At 47.1% G+C, this 21,455-nt stretch overlaps 1 protein-coding gene across 1 annotated transcript in view; it reads left to right on the top strand.

The window, feature by feature from the left end:
* Positions 1 to 719: 719 nt before the first annotated feature.
* Positions 720 to 21,455, top strand: part of chsy1 (chondroitin sulfate synthase 1) — a 48,636-nt gene continuing 27,900 nt past the window's right edge. Inside the window, exons 1-2 of the mRNA XM_035419471.1 lie at positions 720 to 1,417; positions 4,013 to 4,508. Coding sequence (XP_035275362.1) covers positions 1,107 to 1,417; positions 4,013 to 4,508 — 807 coding nt within the window. The 5' untranslated portion in view covers positions 720 to 1,106. The remainder of the gene's footprint in view (positions 1,418 to 4,012; positions 4,509 to 21,455) is intronic.

The raw sequence follows: 21,455 nt of genomic DNA, 5'->3' as shown, positions 1-21,455 counted from the left end.
TTTATTGAGTGATTCTATCGCAATACTTGATTTTTCACCACCATCCTCCTACTAAGGCCATTTCGATATATGGGTGAATGGGATTATAATAATATAATATAATAATGAATGGGATAATTTTATTATTCAAGACACACACTGAAAGCAAGAAGTATTTTTCAGCTAATCCACGAGATGGCGACAGTGTGTTAAAAATGTACATGGTTTGCTCATCGGTCTTTTCTACGGATTTCCAACATTTGAAAATTGGCCAGTGTTGCCCACCCAACGCCAAGAGGAGGCTTAACTTTTTTTGTCTGATGAAGCGTGTCGTTTTATCACTGCTTCAAAAGTATCAGCCATCTGGCAACGACCTTTCCCGAATCCTGTTAACGTCGCGACGACGTCGTAGCTCACACAATTCAAATTGAGTTCAACAGAAAGCATTTGTATTTCACAAAACATAAAAAAGCTATCAGAACAGTCAAAAACAAAAATGAAACCACATATTGCTATTATTGGCTGTTATTCGTTGTTTCAGTCTTCATTAAAAAGGTGCATATAAATATTGCTATGTGTCCTACGTGGGATGTGACTCTACACCGTTATCTGCGGCACAAATTGATACGTTTATAGCCTTGGAGAAAAAACTGTCCACAAATACGTAATCATATTCAGCCGCCAATCAGAGCTGGGCTACGGTGACTGAATTAGGTCAAACTATACAGCTTAAGCGTTGGTGTGAGGCTTTTGGGCATTCATACAGCGGCGCGGCAGACGAGAGAATGGAGTACCTTCTCTTGGCGCAAAGAAGTAATCACGGAATCAGATAAAGCCGGTTTATCTTTTAATTTGGTTGAAACAACTGTGTTGCTGAATGATTAGAGGGGTAACATGAAGAGGATGGTTTAGCTTGGTGGAGGGTTTATGGAGACGACTCTGTTGCTACGTATGCAGCAGACCCTTGGTGGGACTAACGGCAGCAGGAGAAAGCAGCTTTTCTATCATGAAAGAGAGTGAGCCGAGCCTTCTGGAGGGTGCCACAATTTAGCAAAAGAGAAGGTCTGCCGAAAGACGCTGCAATAATACGAGGTGGAAAGGAACAGAGTTGGTTAAGTTTAAGGGGAATGGCAGGTAGAAGCCGAAGAGCATGGTTAAGTGTTCTGTTGGGACTGGTCGTCGGGTTCACTCTGGCTTCCAGACTTATTTTGCCCAGGGCCACGGAGTTGAAGAAAGCTGGTCAGAAACGCAAGGCGAGCACCGGCGGCTGCGGGTTGCAAGGGACTTTGAGAAAAGACGGCGGTGCGCTGGTGTGGCAACCGCAAGAAGACCGATTGTCGTCAACTGTGAAGCCGGTCCCCAGGTCCAGCAGTTTTCTTTTCGTTGGCGTAATGACTGCTCAGAAGTATCTGAACAACCGTGCTGTAGCTGCTCACAGGTACGTCTAGGGGTAATGTCCTCGTTGTCTCATTGACTGGGCATTATTAGTCTTCATTTCACGTCTAACCTAAGTTGGAACCCCATGGTTTCGAATTTCTCGCATAACGTTACGTATTTGGGTTGACTGTAATTCGGGGTTGGATAGCTAGCTATCTAGCTTACGTGGGCGATACTTATTCCTTAAACCAGATGTCTAGCTATTGAATTGCATTAGCTTGCTACACCTAGCACTGCTAGGTATTGGCATATGTAACAAAGAAGTCGGGCGAATTCATATTCACGTGTGCTTTGTTTCATGGTTACCAGCAGGCTATGATGAATTAAATAGTTGGACAGTAGGCCTAACTGCTACACTTAACAACTTGTCTTGCTCAGAGCAAATTCTTTACTCTTAAATTCCGACACACTTTAAATGATGAGTTTTTAACAGCTAGGCATACTAAATGCGTGTCCTATAGATGATTCTTTTAAAACTCTTGTTTTCAGAGGCAACCATGCAAGTTGGCTAGCTGAAGATAAGATATAGCGAGATGTACCTAACTGCTGTGTGATACATTTGGCAATTTAATGATTAAATATTTTCATAATTGTCCTCGAAGGGCACGGGTCAGCCTCACACTTTGCTCACATTATAGATATCAAACCAAATTAAACAGCAGCTGTCAGTACCGCTATATAGCTGGCTAACACTGTGTTGACACTGTGAGATTATTCAGCTTCTATGATTTAATATGCTTTCTCAAAAAAAGAAAAAACAAACATGTAAACAAAAGAAAATTACTATTTGAGGGAGAAAGTGTTATTTAGTACATTCTTTGTATGGTATTGACTTGCCACCACCTGTCAGGCAAATTCTAACTTTTTCATAGTTTCCAGAGTTTAGCTTCTGTTCTGCAAGCGGTAAACCGCAAGAAAGTTACCTTTAAAGTTCTTTTAATGTTTGATAGAGGTATCGGTATTAGGAATTGCATTTAGTCCAGCGCTTGCATTTGTATTACTTGTCTCTTTGGCCCTGTAATTTTCGAATGTCCAGTGGTTTCATATTTCATCTGCATCACAGTTAATCACATGGGCAGTCTTCGTCAGCATTTTATCAGCTGTAAAGCATCTCCAAGACATGTTGTTTTCATTCGGGGTCTTTGGCATTCAAATCATCGTCCCCGTTTCAAAAGTGAATATAAGGAATGTAAACAATAGGGACTTTCAATCTCACTTGCCCTTCAATAGATGGAATACTGTTTTAGTGTTGCATTCACTAGAGTATTCTAGAAAAATGCCACATCTCTTTAGGCAGCCAGCTGTCTTTCAGCCTGAACCACCATTCCAAGGGCAACCTGGAGTGTGACCTTTACCACCAAAATAGAACTTGTTCTTCTCTGTCTTGAAGAAGATAAATATTTGCCCACACTATTTCCAGATATAATGTATCTTCCCATTATAAAATGTCTGTCATTCAGCCAATCAGGAATAAAGTCAGAGGACAACTTTCATGTTCTAGGTTTTTGTGCCAGTATGGAGACACTATGCCATTGCGGTACAGGAGTATTATTTGTAAGTGTTTTGTGCTTATCCTGAGAAAACCTACTAAATTTTTCTTGCTGATTATCCATGAAATATCATGTTTACCTGTGGATAAGTTGTGTTTATTCATTTATTTTGCGTTGGTGTTATTTGGAGGTTTATTGAAATTATAAAGCTTTTAGCCTACTGGTCACCTCATTCTAATTTGGTTGTCAGTCATTAACCTGACTGAATCCTTGGCCAAAGCTTAAGAAGCTGTCATCGGTTTGAGGTTCAGAGTTTCTTAGAGTAGGCTATCTGATGAAATTAGAGCATAGACTGAACCATGGAAGATGTGCTGACTGACCCATGCTGGCATCTGAACACCTTTGTACGGTCATGTGTGAGGTTTGATATCAATGAGGAAAGAAAAAAAAAACTGTATCATACAGGGACTATAGTATTTTAAATCATTCAAGAAATCTGTGGTGTGGTTAAAAATCGAACTGGATTTTGTTACCCCTCCCCCACCTTCGATTTGAGATTAAATTATGCAAGGGTAAAAAGGAGGAAATGTATTGATTTTGTTGTACCCTAGACCACCCCACCCCCACCCTCCAAGATTGTTTCGATTTCATTTTACCTTTGTTTATAACACAAAAATGGACATTGCAAATAGGATCTTTCATAAACCATTACATGTTCTAAAATACTCTGCAGTATGGAGTGCTCAGCTTAGTTTTTGTGTTTAGTTATGTTTGTTTGTGTGGACCTGGAGAAAAGGATGCCACCCACAAGCTCTCATGGTATAATTGTATGTTAACATCAGCCCCAACTTCTTATCGAGGGCATTTAAAAAACATTTTTTTATTTTATTTTTTTTACTATTCTTAGCAGTCCCTCCTTATTTATGTAAACTAGGGGAATGTATGTTTAATGCCTGTATTTGATGCATGTATTTATTTATGGATTTGTATATTTAAATGCCTTGCTCAAGAGTACAATGCCTAGACCCAGGGAGTCAATTACAAGCAGCCAAAACACCATGCTGCCAACCCTTAACTAGTTTTCTCTTTTTCTTGTGTCAATGCAGGACTTGGGCTCAGACCATCCCAGGCAGGGTGGAGTTCTTCTCCAGCGAGGGCTCGGACACCTCCATCCCCATCCCCGTAGTGCCCCTGAAGAACGTGGACGACTCGTACCCGCCGCAGAAGAAGTCCTTCATGATGCTCAAGTACATGCACGACCACTACCTGGACCACTACGAGTGGTTCATGCGGGCCGACGACGACGTCTACATCAAGAGCGAGCGGCTGGAGGGCTTCCTGCGCAGCCTCAACAGCAGCGAGGCCATCTTCCTGGGCCAGACGGGCATGGGCGCCCGCGACGAACTGGGCAAGCTGGCGCTGGAGCCCGGCGAGAACTTCTGCATGGGGGGCCCCGGGGTGATCATGAGCCGGGAGGTGCTGCGGCGAATGGTGCCGCACATCCGCCAGTGCCTGCAGGAGATGTACACCACGCACGAGGACGTGGAGGTGGGCCGCTGCGTGCGCAGGTTCGCCGGTGTGCAGTGCGTCTGGTCCTATGAGGTAAGATTTACCATTTACCATTTACCAAGAGAAATCGCAGAGAGCCCTTCATCAACTTATTTATTCCTTTCTGCTAGGCAAAGTCAGGGCCCATTTCAGCACTGTCGCCTTGCCATGGAGAAAGCCTATTTCAGGCTAATTGTGACTCCTCTAAATTGACCTTACACGCCCTGTAACCATGGAAAAATATTACAACTTGTATGTTAAGAAGTGCGTCCACTGAGAAGCAAAGTTAATTATTCTCTGCTGAAATTTTGGATCTGAAGCTGTTGCTGGAGTTTGAATAGTCCATCAATGAAACACTGACTTTCAAAAAACATGGACTACTCATTTGAGGTCACATAAAGCAGTTAAAGTGAATAGTTAACCCTTATGAATAGAAACATTAGATTTCTAGTTTTTCTACTGAAGTTTAGTTTTCCAGACTGATGCTTTCTAATGTATTCTATAAAAAGCAGGCCCTTCAAGTTGTGGAGGTGTAATTTGTAACACTGAAAATTTAAGCTTTTAAATTGCAGTTAGAATTGTCTAGGCCTATTTGTTAGAGCAAAAAAAAAGCGATAGCCTTTTCATCTGTATCCTTGTTTGGTGCTGTCCTCTGAATTGCCTGCAGGCTTTGTGTTGTGTTAACTTCATACCATGAAATTTGAGTTTTAAATGTCCATCAGTTAAGGGCTTTCTGTCTGAAGTGCTACAACCTCTTTAAATTAGCTTTCAAAAATATAAGCTCTTGGGCTTTCTGTCTCCTGGCACCACACACAGTAAAGTGCAAGGCAGCAAATCATAAGCAGGTCCTTCAGCTTTAGGCCTTGTTCTCTGAATCTTGATGGTTGGTTATGCTGGCCTCTGGACTGCCTGTTTGATTTAACATTCAAGCTTCTCTAGAACAAACTGACACAGAAGCAGTGGGGCTCTGTAGGGGCATCGGAGTGTAGCAGCAGGTAACTTTCTTTCAAGCATGGACTATTTGTAACTTTCAGATAGCATATTAACAGCAAGTCAATGGCTAACGGCCTATTTCCAAACTTTGCTGTCTTGAAGGCACGTGGTTATAGTTAAACTTGAGAAAACACTGCCAGTTTCTGTGTTCAGTTCATAATTAATTAAACTGATATAAAGGCATTTTATTTTATGGCCTTGTTCTGGGAGCATTACAGTGTTCCCATCACTGTGTGTAGAAGCAATAACTTAACTTCAGGAATTTGAATGCCACATTTGTTTTTGTGTTTATTAATGATATAAATTAAGAGAAAAGGAAGGGAATTAAAATGTACTTTTGTGTGGAGAGCTGACCAGAAGTGGTGTTCCTACTTTTTATTGTGTGGTACTTCTTACTTCTTAACCACCCTTCTTACTAAAGCCTCTGGGAACTTTAATTAGCACTGATGCAAATTTTAATCACAGTATTATCATTCATCTCGAAGAGCACCATTAAATCCAGGAGGACCTGTCTCCTGAACCTATAAAAATTGCATGTCTTACTGTAATTTTGCCATGAAAAGAATTGCTGTTCAATACAGCCAGATGCAGTGAAACAGAACTGGACATAAGTCATGGGTCAAAATTAAATGGGACCTCCTGTACGGTCCTGCGATAACATTCAGGAATCGCTCCACATTGTCTGTGTGGTTAAACTGGGGGGTGAAATAAGGTCCAGGACTTCAAAATGTTTGCATATGTGAAAGGACACCATGCTTAGCCTTGAAAAGCAGGTGATAAACTGCATCGTTCTGAAATACCATTGTAAATCCGTCTGGATGATTTGAGAGGCCAGGGCAAATGGCCATGATGACTGGTGGCTGATGCCTCTCCGCTCCCTTATAAATTGTATATATGCAGTCCAGCAGTCTTGGTCTTCCTCTCAAGGACACTGCACAACACTGCTGTGATTGCTGGCTCTAAGAATAAGCACCATCTTATCTGAGTGATTCAGCTGGAAAATACGGATACGCATCTCCATCCAAGGAGTAAAGAAGTGTCCTCACCTACTGTCTGTCCTTCAGGTGACATGCCAAGAAGCAGCATGAGCATTGCATACAGCAGTGAGCCCATGGAATGCTGCATCTTTGGAACACGAGACATTTCAGAATCTGCCTTTCGCAGTAATTCACTTGCATTCTGATAAAAACAACAAGTTTTGCCATAATATGCCAACTCGTAATAACACAATAAATGTATAGTCTTTCATAATTTTATTTTGACACTTGTAACAGAAATGGGATGAAATAACAGGATTAGTGGAATGAAATGTCCTACAAATAATGTTTTTGTGTTCTGATCAAAACACATTTTTGCCACATCGGCTAATAATTTTTTTTTTTAACCCTAGAAGCGATTTTTGCTTTACTTTGCTCATGTTGAGCAAGCTAACCTGAGAGTGGCGTCTCATTTTTCACTTTTCATTCAAATTAAGCGCTTTCACTCTGAATCCTGCAGTGCTGTGTAAATATGATCAATAACACTAATATAAGACACCGAAAGACAATGGGCTCAAAGAAACGGAAGTCATTTTCTTGTAGTTCAAGTCTGGGTCATGCAAATAAATTTTGCGTACATTTTGTCTCTTTTTATCTGCGTAAAGACGTAGAATTCTGAATTAACATGACCACTGATACAAGGATGCTTAGTGCACACATTTCCTAATCTTGACACCACACTGCTGCCGTTATGCATGTTGCAATTAAACTGTCAACGTTATGTTGACAATTGCAGGAAATAGATTGTATTTCCTTGCTCCATTGCCTAACTGACGTATTGTGTTGAATGGGTACAGAGCACTTATGTAGTTCATTGGTATAGACAGAACCCAAGTGGACAGAGTTTTGCGTCGTTTCAGATAAAACTGGGCATGATGTACACCAAAGCTTCGGTTTTCCTCGATTAGACGTTAAATGCATGATTGGAAGTCATTTGTCGTGCGGTTTTGGAAATGTAACTAAATATTTGAACTGTTCTTGGTACGTCACGTAGCCTAGATCTTAATGTTGAATTTAAAAAAGCACGTTGCTTTGTGGCAGAGCTGTCCAGTCTTATCAGAAAAGGGCCGGTTTGGGTGCTGAGCTGCCACATATGGAGAAACCACGACAACTATTGTTAGGTTCACATTAGAGTATTCTTTCTATTGAAAACTGTTTTTTACCGAAGTTCTGTTCCGAATCGAGGGGCGAAGTACAACTATGTTAATTTCTTCTCAGACTGCTTACACGAAATGGCTCACCGCCCAGCAGTTCAGTTTGAGTAAGTTTCCCATTCAAAGGGAAACAATCTGGAGTTTTTGTTCTTATCAGTTGTGCACATTCACACTCAAGATGACAGTGCATTTCTTGTGGATGCAACTTCTGAGCTTTATAGCTCCCACGTTTTATGTGTGATCATGGTTCGGTGCATCCAAATGCGTGACGTGATTAAATGTGTATAGCTCAGGCGAAAAACAAGAGCTCAGTTGATTAAAGAACTTTCCAAAGTCACAGCATGCAGATTTGTTTGGAGACACAATGGGGTTTCTTGCTGCTCCACTGAGTCTGAAGTCACGCAACTGTCTTTTCTAACTTTTTCAGCACATTCTGGGTTATTTTCTGGCTTTTGATATATTTTGCGGTGCCGCCTCCATTGCATCGGTGGAAAAAGCAGGGGCGGCGTCAGGCCATCGAGTGCAGGGCTATTTATTTATTTTTCTCTGTCGATATGCCTGTTTTATGTGGAATTTCCCACGGCTGGTCGCAAACACATTCTGATGAGATGAAGTTTGTGTTTCTTATCCCCAGGAAGTGTTCAGCCCCCACAGGTTCATGCAATCTATGCCTGCTATCAGGCTCAGACCTGTCTGCTCACCACATTGCCATGGTACATACGGTGACTCACACAGCGAGAAATGGTGTAGGTGTTTCATTATAGTACTGGAAATGATGTGTGTTGGTTGTATAGATTCTTGCTGCCTTTACTACTTTGTGGGTATTTACTAGAAGGAGGTTTTGATAGCTGTAGAGAGATGTGAGATTTTTCTACATTCCCCCGGTATATAAAATGATTATGTAAAAAAAAAAAAAGAATAGTGCAATGCTGATATTACACACACACACACACACACACACACACACACACACACACACCACACTGTATATTTAACATGAGTCATGTGAAGGCCTTTTATTCCAAAGCACAAACCTCACTGTTGGAGAAACTAAGTAAGTCATTTGTGGTATTTGTGGTATCTGTGGAAAATGTATAGCATATAGTTTTTTTAGATTAATGACAACTCCAGGATGGAAATAAGATGAGTCATATGATTTGCATGTCTGTCTAGTTGTTTTCGGAAGTTGATTTAAATCACAGGCATGGTTACCTGGTAGCTTCATGCCGACTGGCCATTCAGAAAAGCCAGCTGTCCCTCATTTTGTGGTGGCGGAGGTGTCAGCATTTTCTTTAAAGCCATCCTTTCTTCTCCAACGTATTGTTTTTTTAAAAGTCGTAAGGAGGATTGAATGTCAACTTAACTGATGTGCCAGGTGTTAATAAGGTGCTGATTAGATAGAAATCTCTACCAATGATTATTTTTGTGGTGGAATTGTCTGTATATGAGGTGGAGCATGTGTAGTAATTCTTAATAATTCAAGACCTTCCTGCAGGGGTGGGTCTATTGATCTGATTGTTGACATTTATTTTCCCACAAATGTAAATGGACACTGCAGGTTGCAAGTTTGTCGGTTGACATAATCATTTGCCATTTGTGTGGGATGTTTGATCCTGGAGCTCACTGTGTCTCTTGCCAGCTGAACCCTAAATTCAGCACGTGAAATTGAGATTGTCCAGAGATCGCCCGCGTGTCACTCCCCTCACCAGCCGTCTTTCATTCGCTTGTTCTGTAAAAAGAGAGAATTTTTGGCCAGGTTTGTAGGGAAGATGAGAAGGAGAAAAGATAATTAAGCATGAGATTTCCCTGTATTTCGGGCATTCGTATGTGTGGCTAACCTCATGTATTCTGAGACATCCTGTGGCCTCTGGTCAAATGTATGTGTTCTACCGTCCCCCCCCCCCCCCCTTTGGCTTCTCTTGGGAGCACACTAAATTTAGACCAAAAACACGCAAATAAATGTTTTCAACTTCCATTTTAAATAAATACAAACTGAGGGCATAGAGCTGACTTGTGGATGAATTCCTCCTTTGACATCAAATGTCCTCTCAGTTTATGCAAAATAAAGGAAGTGGGGCGGTAGGCCTAGCTGTTGGGAGACGCACGCTCAAGCTCCTCTCAAACCCCAGCCAGGTTCCCACTGGGTGGGCAGCCCAGTTTAGACCGCTTGGAAGCCCCTGAGGGACGCATCTCTAATGTGTAATAAAGTCGGTAGCCTATATTCTCCCTGAAGGATGTATCACAATACGGGCGCCCAGTCATAGGGAGCAGCAGCGTCGTCTGGCTCTGGATTAGGCTGCCTGTTGTATACTCCACTGTATGCAACCGCTTTTTCCTCTTTCACTTCCCTCTTCCTGGCCTTGCGTGTAGAACACGGTTTGCTGTAAACCGCTCCCTGTTGACCTTATTCATAACCTCGTTCCCCGCAGACGGCCACGCGTTACACGGTTTGAGGGCGCTGCGATCGAGCGGGCGGCCCGTCGTTTGGTCACAGACTGTGACTGTGGCGGCGGTAGCGTTCGGATGCGCCTCCGTTCCCCTCCGCGAACGGGAGTGAGAAGGAGGCAGCGGCGGCGCGGGTCTGATTTCTGCCGCTCGTCTCGGAGACGCCGCGCGCTGGGGAAAGCGCGCTCTGATGGAACGGGGCGCGTGGGGCTCCCCGTCGGACACGGCGGGTCGTCTTCGCGCCGGTAAACAGGCATGCCAGGACGGGGCTAATCAAAACCGCTAGCATCTGTCCTATCCTCCCACGAACCCGCGGCTCCATCCCGATGTCTTCAGAGAGCGGGCTGCACGCCGGCCAGATCTCAGGCGAGGTTAGAGTTTCAGTCCACGCTCCGAGCCTTTCGACCCGGGACAAGACGTCCTTTGTGTTAGAAGCAGCGGTAACCCTTTCCTGTCCCTCGCCTCGCCCCATCTCGCCGCTCCACCTAACCGAACGCCAGCGGCCCTCCCTTGACATTTCCTCCCCCCTGGTCAGACACGGTTTGCGTTTAATGGTGCAGATTCGGTGGTCGGCGTGCGTGTGGCGCAGGAAGCGCAGGAATGCGTGTGGCGCAGGAGCGCAGGAATGCGTGTGGCGCAGGAGCGCAGGAATGCGTGTGGCGCAGGAGTGCTCAGCCACGCACAGGCCCTTTTTTTGCTGGATGACTGGGTGACAGGCCTCTTCTTTCCAGAAGGCCGCTCATCCGAGGCCTTTCTCACCGTGCCATTAGGGATGGCGGCCATGCTAACAGGAATGTTTTCTCACCTGGGGGGTACGCACCGCTCATAATGAGAGGAACATCTGATTGCGGTGGTGTGTGTGTGTGTGTGTGTGTGTGTGTGTGAGCCTGTAGAGATTCCTTTTCTGGGGGCTTTCAGTCTTTCAAAGCCTCTCCATCAAAAAAAGAGAGGGATCAGCTACCTTTTTCCAACAGTGGGGACACGAGGACTGTGATTGGTTACCGCATGACTGATGCATAAATATGCAGGTGGGCTGCCGTATTTGCAGGATGTGCTGCAGTTGTGTCCATATCTGATTGAAGGCTCTCATCGAGTGCGCAGCTTCAAAGGCCCTCCCTCTCCCCCTCAGCAGGGATCTGACCTGGGCCGTAAAGACAAACGGTGTAATTATCCCTCTGGCCCACCTGCTCTGCAGTCAAGCATTCATTTGACAACAAGATGGCACATTTTTTCTACAGTGCTTTTTTTTGTCCTCTCAGCCTGCCTGTCTGTGCCTCGAGAGGAGTTGTTTTGGAGGGAAGAAATGGCAAGGGGTGGGGGGGGCAGGGGTGGATGGTGTTTAGTATTCTTGTCTCGGCTCACGAGAAGCGAAGAAACGATATAACAGCGTATCTGCACCTTCACCTCAGTGTGTTCTGTAAATGACGGCAAACCCTGCTGCTCCGCTGGACTGCAGCGTTTGGTATCGTGGGGGAGGAATGAAAAGCATTTTTGGTTACTTTTTCCCGCCCCCCATACAACACTTTGTGCTGTTCTGTTACTTCCTGTTCACCCCCACTCACCACTGTAATGACTTCACTTCCCCCCCCCGTCTGTAATTTGCTGTGCAGAAAACAAACACATGAACATTCTTAACGGCCGTCTCAAGTGATTCTTCCTTTGTTTTTATTTCAGTCCTGCTGCGTGTCTTTCTCACTTTTGATTCTCGTATATCTATGTCTTTGTCTCTCTTTGCTTTCTGTTATGGGTTGTTTGGATATTCTCTTGAGCTGTCGGCCTGTGGTCATTTAGTTAGGCCTAAATGGCGACTTATTAAATTAGCTGAATTCTTTTTCAATTGCCATGATTTTTGTTTTATAAAGGTAACGTGTAGCCTGACAGTTGCTGACAATGTCCTGATGAAGAAAAGGTTAAGCCTTGTCATTTATTGTTTGCTGACTGGAGGTTGCAGGCTTTAATTGGGGTGTAAGATTTTTTTTGTTTGTTTTTTAATTAATATTGGAGAAAGTATTGGATTCAAGAGTGTCGATCTGAAATCGTTCCTGACATACTGACACAGCGAGCAGTGCTCTGTGGAATATTTCCGCGTCTGTTTGCATGCACAGAGAGTGTTGCTAATATTCTTGCTTTCTCAACTGCGGTTGTGTGAGGCGTTGCGCGCACGTCCCTGTGTCAGCAGTTCGACTCGAGTGTTTTTAGAGGAAAGTGATTAACGGGCCTTTGAAAATGTTCATTTCCAGCCGCCAGCTCATTAAGTGCCATTCAGTCCTCAGGAAAGCAATTGAGGAACATCAGTTTCCTGTTTTGATTTATGAGGATGTCGTAGTTTTTTTTCCCCCTGCACTTTCCTGCGTGGAATGTCCGTCACGTGGAACGGCCCGCCCCTTTTCTTAACTGAGCCGTGCAGAGATTGCTCTTCTGCGACCTTTGTGTTTGCATCACGCAAAAAATTTTTTTCTCTCTATTATCTTCACGTCCCATGTGCTTTAGCCGAGACTTATTTCAGGCTGCGCGCCAAGCGCAGTGTATTTTCAGCTTTGTCATAATTTGGTGCGCGGCGTCAGTCTGGAAATGCCAGTGAGCGACGAGGCGTACGGTCACGTGACTTTCCCAACTCGGTCTTTCCGGAATAAAAAGGGCGAGGGTGGGGTCGTGTGTAATGCTCCCCTTCACGGTTTTGGGGTCCTCTTTCAGGATCCAGTCAGGGCCGTTGTTCACGCAGCCTGTATAGCCGGGGGCGGTTTCTAGCTGTCCGCGCTGCAGAGGACAGGCGGGCTTGCTGGTGCACGGCGCTGCCTGTGGCCACTGCGCTGCAGCGGGTGCGAAGGCCCCTCCCCTGCCCTCCCCTCCCCTGCCCACGCTCTCCCTCGGGGTGCCCGTGATGCGAGCGCCAGCGCGTGCACGCACTGGGCACACGGCTCCCTGCAGAAGCCACGCGCTACGCGCCGCCGACGCCGCGCCCTCCCTCCGCACAGTCCCGCTTGGACCCGGCGCAGTAATGGGGAAAATCAAGTCTAGCCGGTCGCCATTGTGCTCCTCTCTGAAGGCTTCGTGCCTTTAATTGAAAATGCGATTAGTCACTGTAAGTGGCAGCTTCCTCTTCCGTGCCAAAACATGTTTTTTTTTTTTTTTAATGTAAGCGGTTGTGCTTTTAAAGGCTGCAGTACAGCTGGTGTCGTCTGGTTAACTGAATGCGGGCTTAATGTAACGTGTGCAGCTGTCGGCGGCCGGGTGCTTTCCAGCTCTGAGGCGAAGGCGCACTGCTTTAGTATCGAGAGGTGGCCAGGAGGGGAATGAAGGGTCTCTCAATTAACTCAGAATGAGCTAATCGTAAAAAAAAAAAAAAAAGAACGCAAGAAAGCGACCTATTCAACAGCATGAAATTCTGCAGACCGTTTAATTAAATTGGACTTGGCCCTCATGCATTAAAGCGTTGGAGCCAGCTGCTTTTTAATGTGGTGGGTGATTTAAAGAATCCACTTCTTTAATGCAGCACTCCTGCTTTTGGGTCGTCGGTGGTGGTGGTGGCTTCGCTGGAAGGAGAAATTTATTATTTTATTTTTTTTTGCATTCCCTGAAAGTATGAAGTATTATGCCGTGAATGCATTAAAGTCTGCACCCTGTGCACGGGTTCTGATCTTCTTTAAAACTGCGAGCTCTGGATTTATTGTAAAATGTTTTAGTCTAATTTGATGAAGTGAAACTTAAAGGGCCTGGCTGTAAATAACTTTTCTGCAACAAGCGCTTGCCTTTTTGTAAGTTCTCCAAATCTCGTAATTTCTCTTAATACCATACCATTAGTGCACGTAAAAAATTAAAACATGTCACTATAGTCATCTGAAAGGTTGTAAATTTTACAGCTTGTTGCAATTTACAATGATGGTTGCACAACCATTTCTTTCCTATTTCTTATATCATTGTCAATTCAAAATGGGATTAGTGAATGGAAATTGATTGATTGAATCCAGACTGGCCCTTTTCCCTCCCTCTGAAGTGAGTTACTGGATCGGCCGCTCTGCAGTGCTGCGTTTCACTCTCGCTGGCCTGGCGTCCTGTTCTGGGAGTATCGGATGTGCCCTGTGTGTGCGCCGCGGACAGGAAAACGAGACCGCCGCTTCCCGGGAGCTTTGTGTCACCCATCGGCTCGGATCGCGCCCGGGGGTTGGGCGGGCGGGCGGGCGGGCCGTGCCAAAGCTGCTGCCATAGCAACCGGGGAGTTGCCAACCCGAATCCCCCCCCCCCGTCAGACCACTCCTCAGACAGACCACTCGAAGGCGACCCTGTTCGCCGGTCAAGGGGCGCTCGGGTGAGCTCTCTTGTTTTCGGGCATGAATAGCGAACGCTGAAGGACCACCCAGCTTGAATGTCGCGTTCCCCTGCGGCCCAGCAGGTGGGCCGTCGGGCCCTGAGCTCTGGCTCCAGAGACTGGGCTTCGGCTGCCGACCCCGTGCCGTCACCGGGCCAGCGCCGGCTAGCAGCCGAAGCTGACGGGATGTGGGCTGTGGAGACAGCAACTCGCGATTCCCCAGAGCTTCTCTGTGAACTGTGGGCGGGGTCCGGGGATTTAAAGTACCCCTGCGGGCCTGGTGACGGACAGGTTAATGAAACGGCGGCTTTAGCCTCCTGCTGATTCCGAGGACCATGAGGAGGTCAGCAGTAATGTGTGGCCAGCATGTGGCTGGAACTGACACAACACTGGGCTCAGGACCTTTGGGCCAGGGGTCTGAAAGCCAGCTGGGACGCTGCTGTGGTGCCCAGTCTGTGAGGGACCTAAGCACAGTCACATCTCTGAGTAAGGTGTTCTGCTCCGGAGATGAATAATGTAATAACGCACTTTAGTGCCAGACAACCAAAATATGCCCATTCACTGCTCTAGGGATCACGCTGAACTGACTAATATTTACTGACTGTGTAGAAAGTCTTCATTTCTGTGTCTACTGCCAGACTACCCATCTGGCTCTCAGCAGCAGTATTTCTGTCATGTGTTCTCTGGTTTAGACTGCAATTCATGAAACCTTTCCATTCCATTTATAAGGGGGGGGGGGGGGGGGGGGGGGCTCAAAGCTTCAAATTACCGACTTGCATTAGGGTAAGAATGAGAAGGCGTTTTCCGAGAGCACACATCTAGGAGATGTAGGAATTCTGCTGTGCTTTCTGTCCTCTCGTCTTTTTTCTCTCTCTCTCTCTCTCTCTCTTTCCCTCTCGTTTTTATTGGCATGTCTATTGCATCACTTTGCCGCATGGCGATATTGGACCGGAGCGGCTGGAAAATGGTGTGGTTTCTTATTCATAGAGCCGGCCCCCCCCCCCCCCAAAACCTCAGGGCTGCAGCCCGTCCAGCCGCTGCAGCGAGGGCCCGGCTGCCAGGCCTGCCAGGCCCTGGGTCTCTGGGTTTCCTTTTTTTTAACGTCCTCCTTCCCCTTTAACGGTCTCCTGCAGCCGAGGCCGGCCCGGCGCTGCCAGTGATCGTTCGGCAGACTGCTCCGCAGCTCCGCGCTGCCCGCGGCCCGTCGCGCCCGTCGGGCACCGCGCCACGGCAACCAGCGTATCCCTGGCACCTCTCTGCCAGCCCCCTTTTCTTTTCTTTTTCTGTTTAAATCCCTTTTCCTCGCTCTCTCTCTCTCTCTCCCTTCCTCCTACAGGCAGTGTGCCTTTTGCTCTGTTGTGTCTCCTGCCGTCTCCCCCTCCTGCAGCTGATTCGTGGCTTGGCCGAGGTTTCGGAGCTCCTCTGCCTCCCGGGGGTGGCAGGTCTGTCTGGGCAAAGCTCGACACCCCTCACGAGACCCCAAAATGCCATTTGCATCCTATATCCTAAGCCAGGAAGCGTGAAGACATTGCCAAATGAGTTTTTTCCCCCCTCTCTCTCTCTTCACTGGAGTCTGGGATTATAATGGCTGGGTGGGTGGCATTCTTCCAGGGATCTGCACAGGCTCTTTTCTGTTTCACTATTGCTTGGATGTAGGGAAATTGAAATTGCCGTCCCTGAAGGACAACACTGCCAGAGCTCATAAAACATTTGTTTGGTAGTGAATGTGCTGCTTATCCTGAATGGTTTGCATTTTGTTGAATCATTTTTCTTTCCCCTCTGTCATGTCCAAATTAGTTTTTAAAAAGCCACCTCAGTTTCCAGTGGTGTGCTGCATGCCTTTTCCTCCTGAGGCAAGTGTGAAGACGCATAGCTGATGAAGAGGAGCCCATAAATGGAGCCTTTCACAGCATGCTGACTGCAGCACTGCACCGGAGGGGGGCTCGTCCGGCGTCCCAGCTGATGTCTGTTGATATCGGCGCTCAGCTTTTCACTTGTGTATGGGCACGTTTGCATTGGTGCTTTTCACTTGTGTGTGCACGTTTGCATTGGTGCTTTTCACTTGTGTGTGCACGTTTGCATTGGTGCTTTTCACTTGTGTGTGCTCGTTTGCATTGGTGCTTTTCACTTGTGTGTGCACGTTTGCATTGGTGCTTTTCACTTGTGTGTGCACGTTTGCATTGGTGCTTTTCACTTGTGTGTGCACGTTTGCATTGGTGCTTTTCACTTGTGTATGGGCATGTTTGCATTGGTGCTTTTCCCTTGTGTGTGCACGTTTGCATTGGTGCTTTTCCCTTGTGTGTGCTCACGTTTGCATTGGTGCTTTTCCCTTGTGTGTGCTCACGTTTGCATTGGTGCTTTTCCCTTGTGTGTGTGCACGTTTGCATTGGTGCTTTTCCCTTGTGTATGGGCATGTTTGCATTGGCTGCAAAGCATGCTTTGCAATCATTTACAACATAAGCCTGTTAAAGTTGATTCTGATGGTTTTCACCAGACAACTATCTTTCTGAAGCATTGCAGGTTTTATGAACCTTAAAAATGAGCTACAAACAGTGTTTTAAGATTGCCTGTGGGTTGACAGACAAATTTTAGTTTCTCAGGATAGCATGCTCATCCTCCACATATTAATATTTTCTCCTGCAGCTCATTACAAATTGGACTCCTGTGTTTTTATACGCTGCTGAATGTTAAAAAGGTTGAGGAACCATACATAGACATCTCTTGCCGTGCTGTTAGATCCTGATCTTTAACCTTTAGAATCTGAACAATAAAAAGAAATGAAAACAAATTCTCAATGTGCAGCACTTGAAATATTTATAGTTTGAACATTGACATTTTGTCAATACCTTTAAACACCTCTGCATTATTTGCATGCTCTTTGCTTTATGACAGCTGCAATGTGGCTGTGTGGAGAGAGGAGACATTATTGTACATCGGCCTGCAGGCAATTAGGCCTCGAAGCATCCCCATTGGAAGCAGTGCACCGCTGCCTCCACCTGCTTAATTAATTAATTCATTAATTTACTAGGCCCTGTTTAATTATTCAGAGGCAGGCTGTGCCGGAGCTGTGCTGTGCGGTCCAGAGGAAGGGCTGCTGGCCTGGAGAGCGCGGGCAGCCGGCTGACCGTGCATTTAATCAGCAGCTGGGAGCGCGCGGTCATTTAAGGGGAAGGGCAGTGGGAGGAGGACGCGTGGGTGCTGGAGACAGACTGAAAGCCTGGCCCTGGCATTAATCCACCTCCCCCTGTCTGGGCGTGCGCCGCCGGTAGAGTTCCGTCGGCGATACGGGGGTGCGGTGGGGTCGGGGTGAGGGGGAGGGGCCCTTTTAAACCCCTCCCCTTCTGTTTGGGACTCCCGTGGCGCTCCTGCACAGTCGGCTGAGCCGGGAGTGACGTGGCAAGGCTGAGAGGTTATTTACCCCCTCGGGCAGTGTTTAGGAAGGTAGCGCACCTCTGCACGGTCCAATCAGTGTGTGGGCGGGGGAGGGAGGGGGGGTGCTGGAGCAAGTCTGGACAGCTGCCTGAAGGGGGTGGGGGTTAGCTTGACTCCTTAATAGAGCCCTGCAAGGCTTTGTTTTCCCTCCCTGCTACTCTTTACTGCTCCTGGAATGACAAAGTAGAGTTTGGATACCAAACTGAGTTTGCTATCCGGTCTCATGGAGGCAGTGGGGAGGTTGTGTATTATAGCAGTGTAATGGTTAAGGAACCAGACTTTCTACTTGCAGGTTTAAATCCCACACGCTGTAACCTTCAGCAAACTGCTTTGTCCTTGAATCTGAATGTGATTCTCCAGGGAATATCCAGCTGCAAAATTGTATAGTGTGCGTAATGTGTTGGTTGCTCTGGATAATCTGTCCACTAAGCAAGTGCATAAATGACATCTGGGATTTGGGAATTACCTGAAGCATCTGCTTCAAGATGACCTGAATTCACACCAGGAACTGGTGTATTTTTTTATAGACAAACTAACTCTACCTCTTCAGGTTTGCGAGTCGTATCCATTCGTACCCCAGCTTCTTGTGGTTTCTGTTTCGGGGGAATGAAGTGGCCTGACTTGCGTGTGAACCGGCCATATGTTTTCCCCCGGGAGCGGGCTTCTCCTCCGAGGATGAGGGCCTCCATCAGTCAAGCTGATCCAATTAGGACCGGTTCCGTAATCCTGGATAAACCGTCCACGCCGCTGGTGGGGATCTTCACTTCTCAGGGCCCGGCAGGGCTTGCTGGGCATTGCGCTGCCTCATCTCGTAATTGTTTAACTGCGGCCGTTCAGAGGGGAAGTCACCCCGGCTGGTGTTCCGGGTGGTGATTGTTGGCTAATTGAAAGGTAAATCTGATATCCGAAGGCCGGGGCTCTCGGGGGACCGGGATTGGCCGCCTTTGGCCCGCGCGCAGCTGCAGCGTGATTGTCTGAGGGGGACGGCCGCGCCTTCCTGTTCCCTCATTGCCCTTCACGCCCGTCGCCATTGTGTGACCGCGCAGCTGTCCTGTTCCATGCTTTTGTGCAGGCAGTAGACCCCCCCCCCCCCCCCCTTCCCTGCTGTCTCCATGCATTGGGGGAGGAGTTTTGCCTTTTTGGGGTTTGAGTGGCAGCGGGCTGAGAAAGGAGCAGCTTTGGCGCACCTCCCCGCCCTTCTCCAGGGCTTCTGAAGGAGACCTGAGCTGCCGGTGGGGGGGTGGAGGGTTAGGGTGACGACGCAGGAGGATGAGTCAGAAGCTGCGGTGGCTTTATAAAGCGCAGTCCGGCAGATGGCCTATCGCACAGATCCTCCTGAGGAGACGCGGGGTTTTGTCACGCCGCCGATGGGCTTCTCCGCAGGTCGGTTCGTGAGGGATCGTTGTCCGGGGCGATGTGGACGAAGGAGGGACCGTCTCCGAAAAAGCGGCCTGCCTGCGTACATGGGGGAAAATGGCCAGATTCATCAGCAAGGCTTATCCTGCAATCCAGTTGTGGAACTATTTGTCGATGAGATTGGCATCCCTTAAAGAATGCAAACCATGATGGGAATGCAGTTTTTCTACCACATCGTCAAGGGTTTCGTTTTTCCTGCCATGTTCTTGGCAGGCCTTTTGAGCAGTGGGGAGAGAAGCCCTTGACAGTCTGGTCAGCCCTTGTTCTGCATCGTCCCGGCCTTGCAGCATGTCTGCATGCCAAAGGAATGCCTGCGCTGCTCATTGTGCGGCCTGATAAAGCCAGTCCTTGGGAGGCGGTGAGCGGGGGGGGGGGGGTCTGCATTCCTTTAAAGCTGCACGGCCGCACGGCGGTCTGCAGCCTCCCCGCACACGTCTCTCTCTCTCTCTCTCTCTCTCTCTCTCTCACTGGGGTGTGACCCCACCCCCCACCGCGGGGGAAACGGAAGGACGGGCCGCCCCACGGCCCGCGACGCCCCGGCCCGGCTCTGCATTGTTCCACCTCGATGCCGAATGTCCCACATTCTCACACGTTTGTCTGGATTCTCTGCCCTGTGTTGGCAGAAAGGGCTCTTCCTGTCTTTCACCACCAGCCTTCTTTCTGAAAAGAATCTGACAGTTGGAACAGGTTATTCCTTAAATGATGAACGATGACATTGGGTTATTTCTTTTTTTTTTTTTTTTTTTAAAGCTGACTTGCAAGTCTTGTAACTCGTGTCTTGTAACTTGTACGCTATTAAACGTGTTAAATAAAACTCGCGTGACTCCCGCCAATGAATTGAATCGCTCCGTTTATTTTTGGACGCGTTTGTCGTTTCCTCTGCCGGAGGCTGCCCAGGTTACGGGCCTGCTCCTGCCGTGACTCCGCGTTCGGAACGGACTGCGGTCTCGGGCCTGAACAGCCGATCCCGGACGGGGCCGTTGGAATCCCCGGTTGTCGGTGAACTCGTCCAGTTCCCGTTCGGCACTGTGAGTAGGAGAGACGAGGCTCTGACCCCTGCTCGCTGTGCCCTGCTCTGTGGCTACCCTTTGGCCTCTGCTCATCCTGCTCTGCGGGATCCTCCATCTCGCCAATTACTCCCTCGTTATTATTCCCCTTCTTGCCTTACGCTATATTGGATTTCCCTCCCGCTGACTCCAGATACACTGGGGCTGTGGCACAGTGTGCACCTGGGAGCCTGGCCTGATGAAAGCCTTTGTGACCGTGGGAGTGGTGCTCATTGTACTGGAGTGAGAAATGTCAGGAACACGCTGTACCGTTTGAATGGGTTATCTTTCAGCAAGCCATTTGCCATATAACACGCTTCCCCCCCCATGATGATTTTAAGCCCTGGCAATCTCAGAGTGAAGACTTAAGTCCTTCCATCTTGTTAAGAGATTGGTCACTAAGAAACTTACGCATACAGTGCTACCTCCCGCCCTGCACAGTTCCATTGTATAATGTTCCGTCTCACATTTAGGCTTGTTTTATTTTGGAACACATGTCCTCAGAATATATGCCTTATGTATGACCCCCCCCCCCCCCCCCCGGCTTGGATACTAGTCTGCAATCATTAAATGCCTAATTGCTGGGACTGACTTTTCAAATGGAGGAGAAAGCTGTTATCCAAGGTTTTCAAACACACTGGCAAGTAAACAAACATTGCTTATCCCTGTCATGGTGAAGTACTGGGGGGTATTTCACAAAGCAGGATTACTGAGTTTGCTGGATAACTGCATGGAGTAAAACCTGGAGCAGCTCTTTTTACTTCAGTCCATGTTCCAGGTTTCACTCAGTGCGGTTATCCAGCTAACTCAGTAGCCCTGGTCTGTGAAACAGGGCACAGGTTTATGCAGCCCGGCTGCTGTTTTCATCTGTTTCACTGAATTTACAAGCTACACCAGCAGTATTCAAGGACTCGTATGAAAACGTAGTGACCTCCTGTACCAATTCAAATTTTATGTCAACTTCCACTAAATTAATGAAGTTAAGTCCTTAACCTGGAATTTCATGTCTTTAACCTAGCCTCTCTGAGCAATGTTGATTTTGTTGCCTTTCTGTCTAAATTTAACAGCCATCTAATCAAATATTGTTCTCTGCTTTCACACTGCGGTAGATATTTTGGTCTAATGCAGTTTGAATGTGGAAATTCTTTTCAGTTTTGCATTGTAGAAATGTA

Source organism: Anguilla anguilla, chromosome 5 (genome assembly GCF_013347855.1).
Source record: "Anguilla anguilla isolate fAngAng1 chromosome 5, fAngAng1.pri, whole genome shotgun sequence".
Taxonomy (NCBI): Eukaryota; Metazoa; Chordata; class Actinopteri; order Anguilliformes; family Anguillidae; genus Anguilla; species Anguilla anguilla.
The sequence above is the reverse complement of the archived record's forward strand: the minus strand, read 5'-3'. Positions and strand labels throughout refer to the sequence as shown.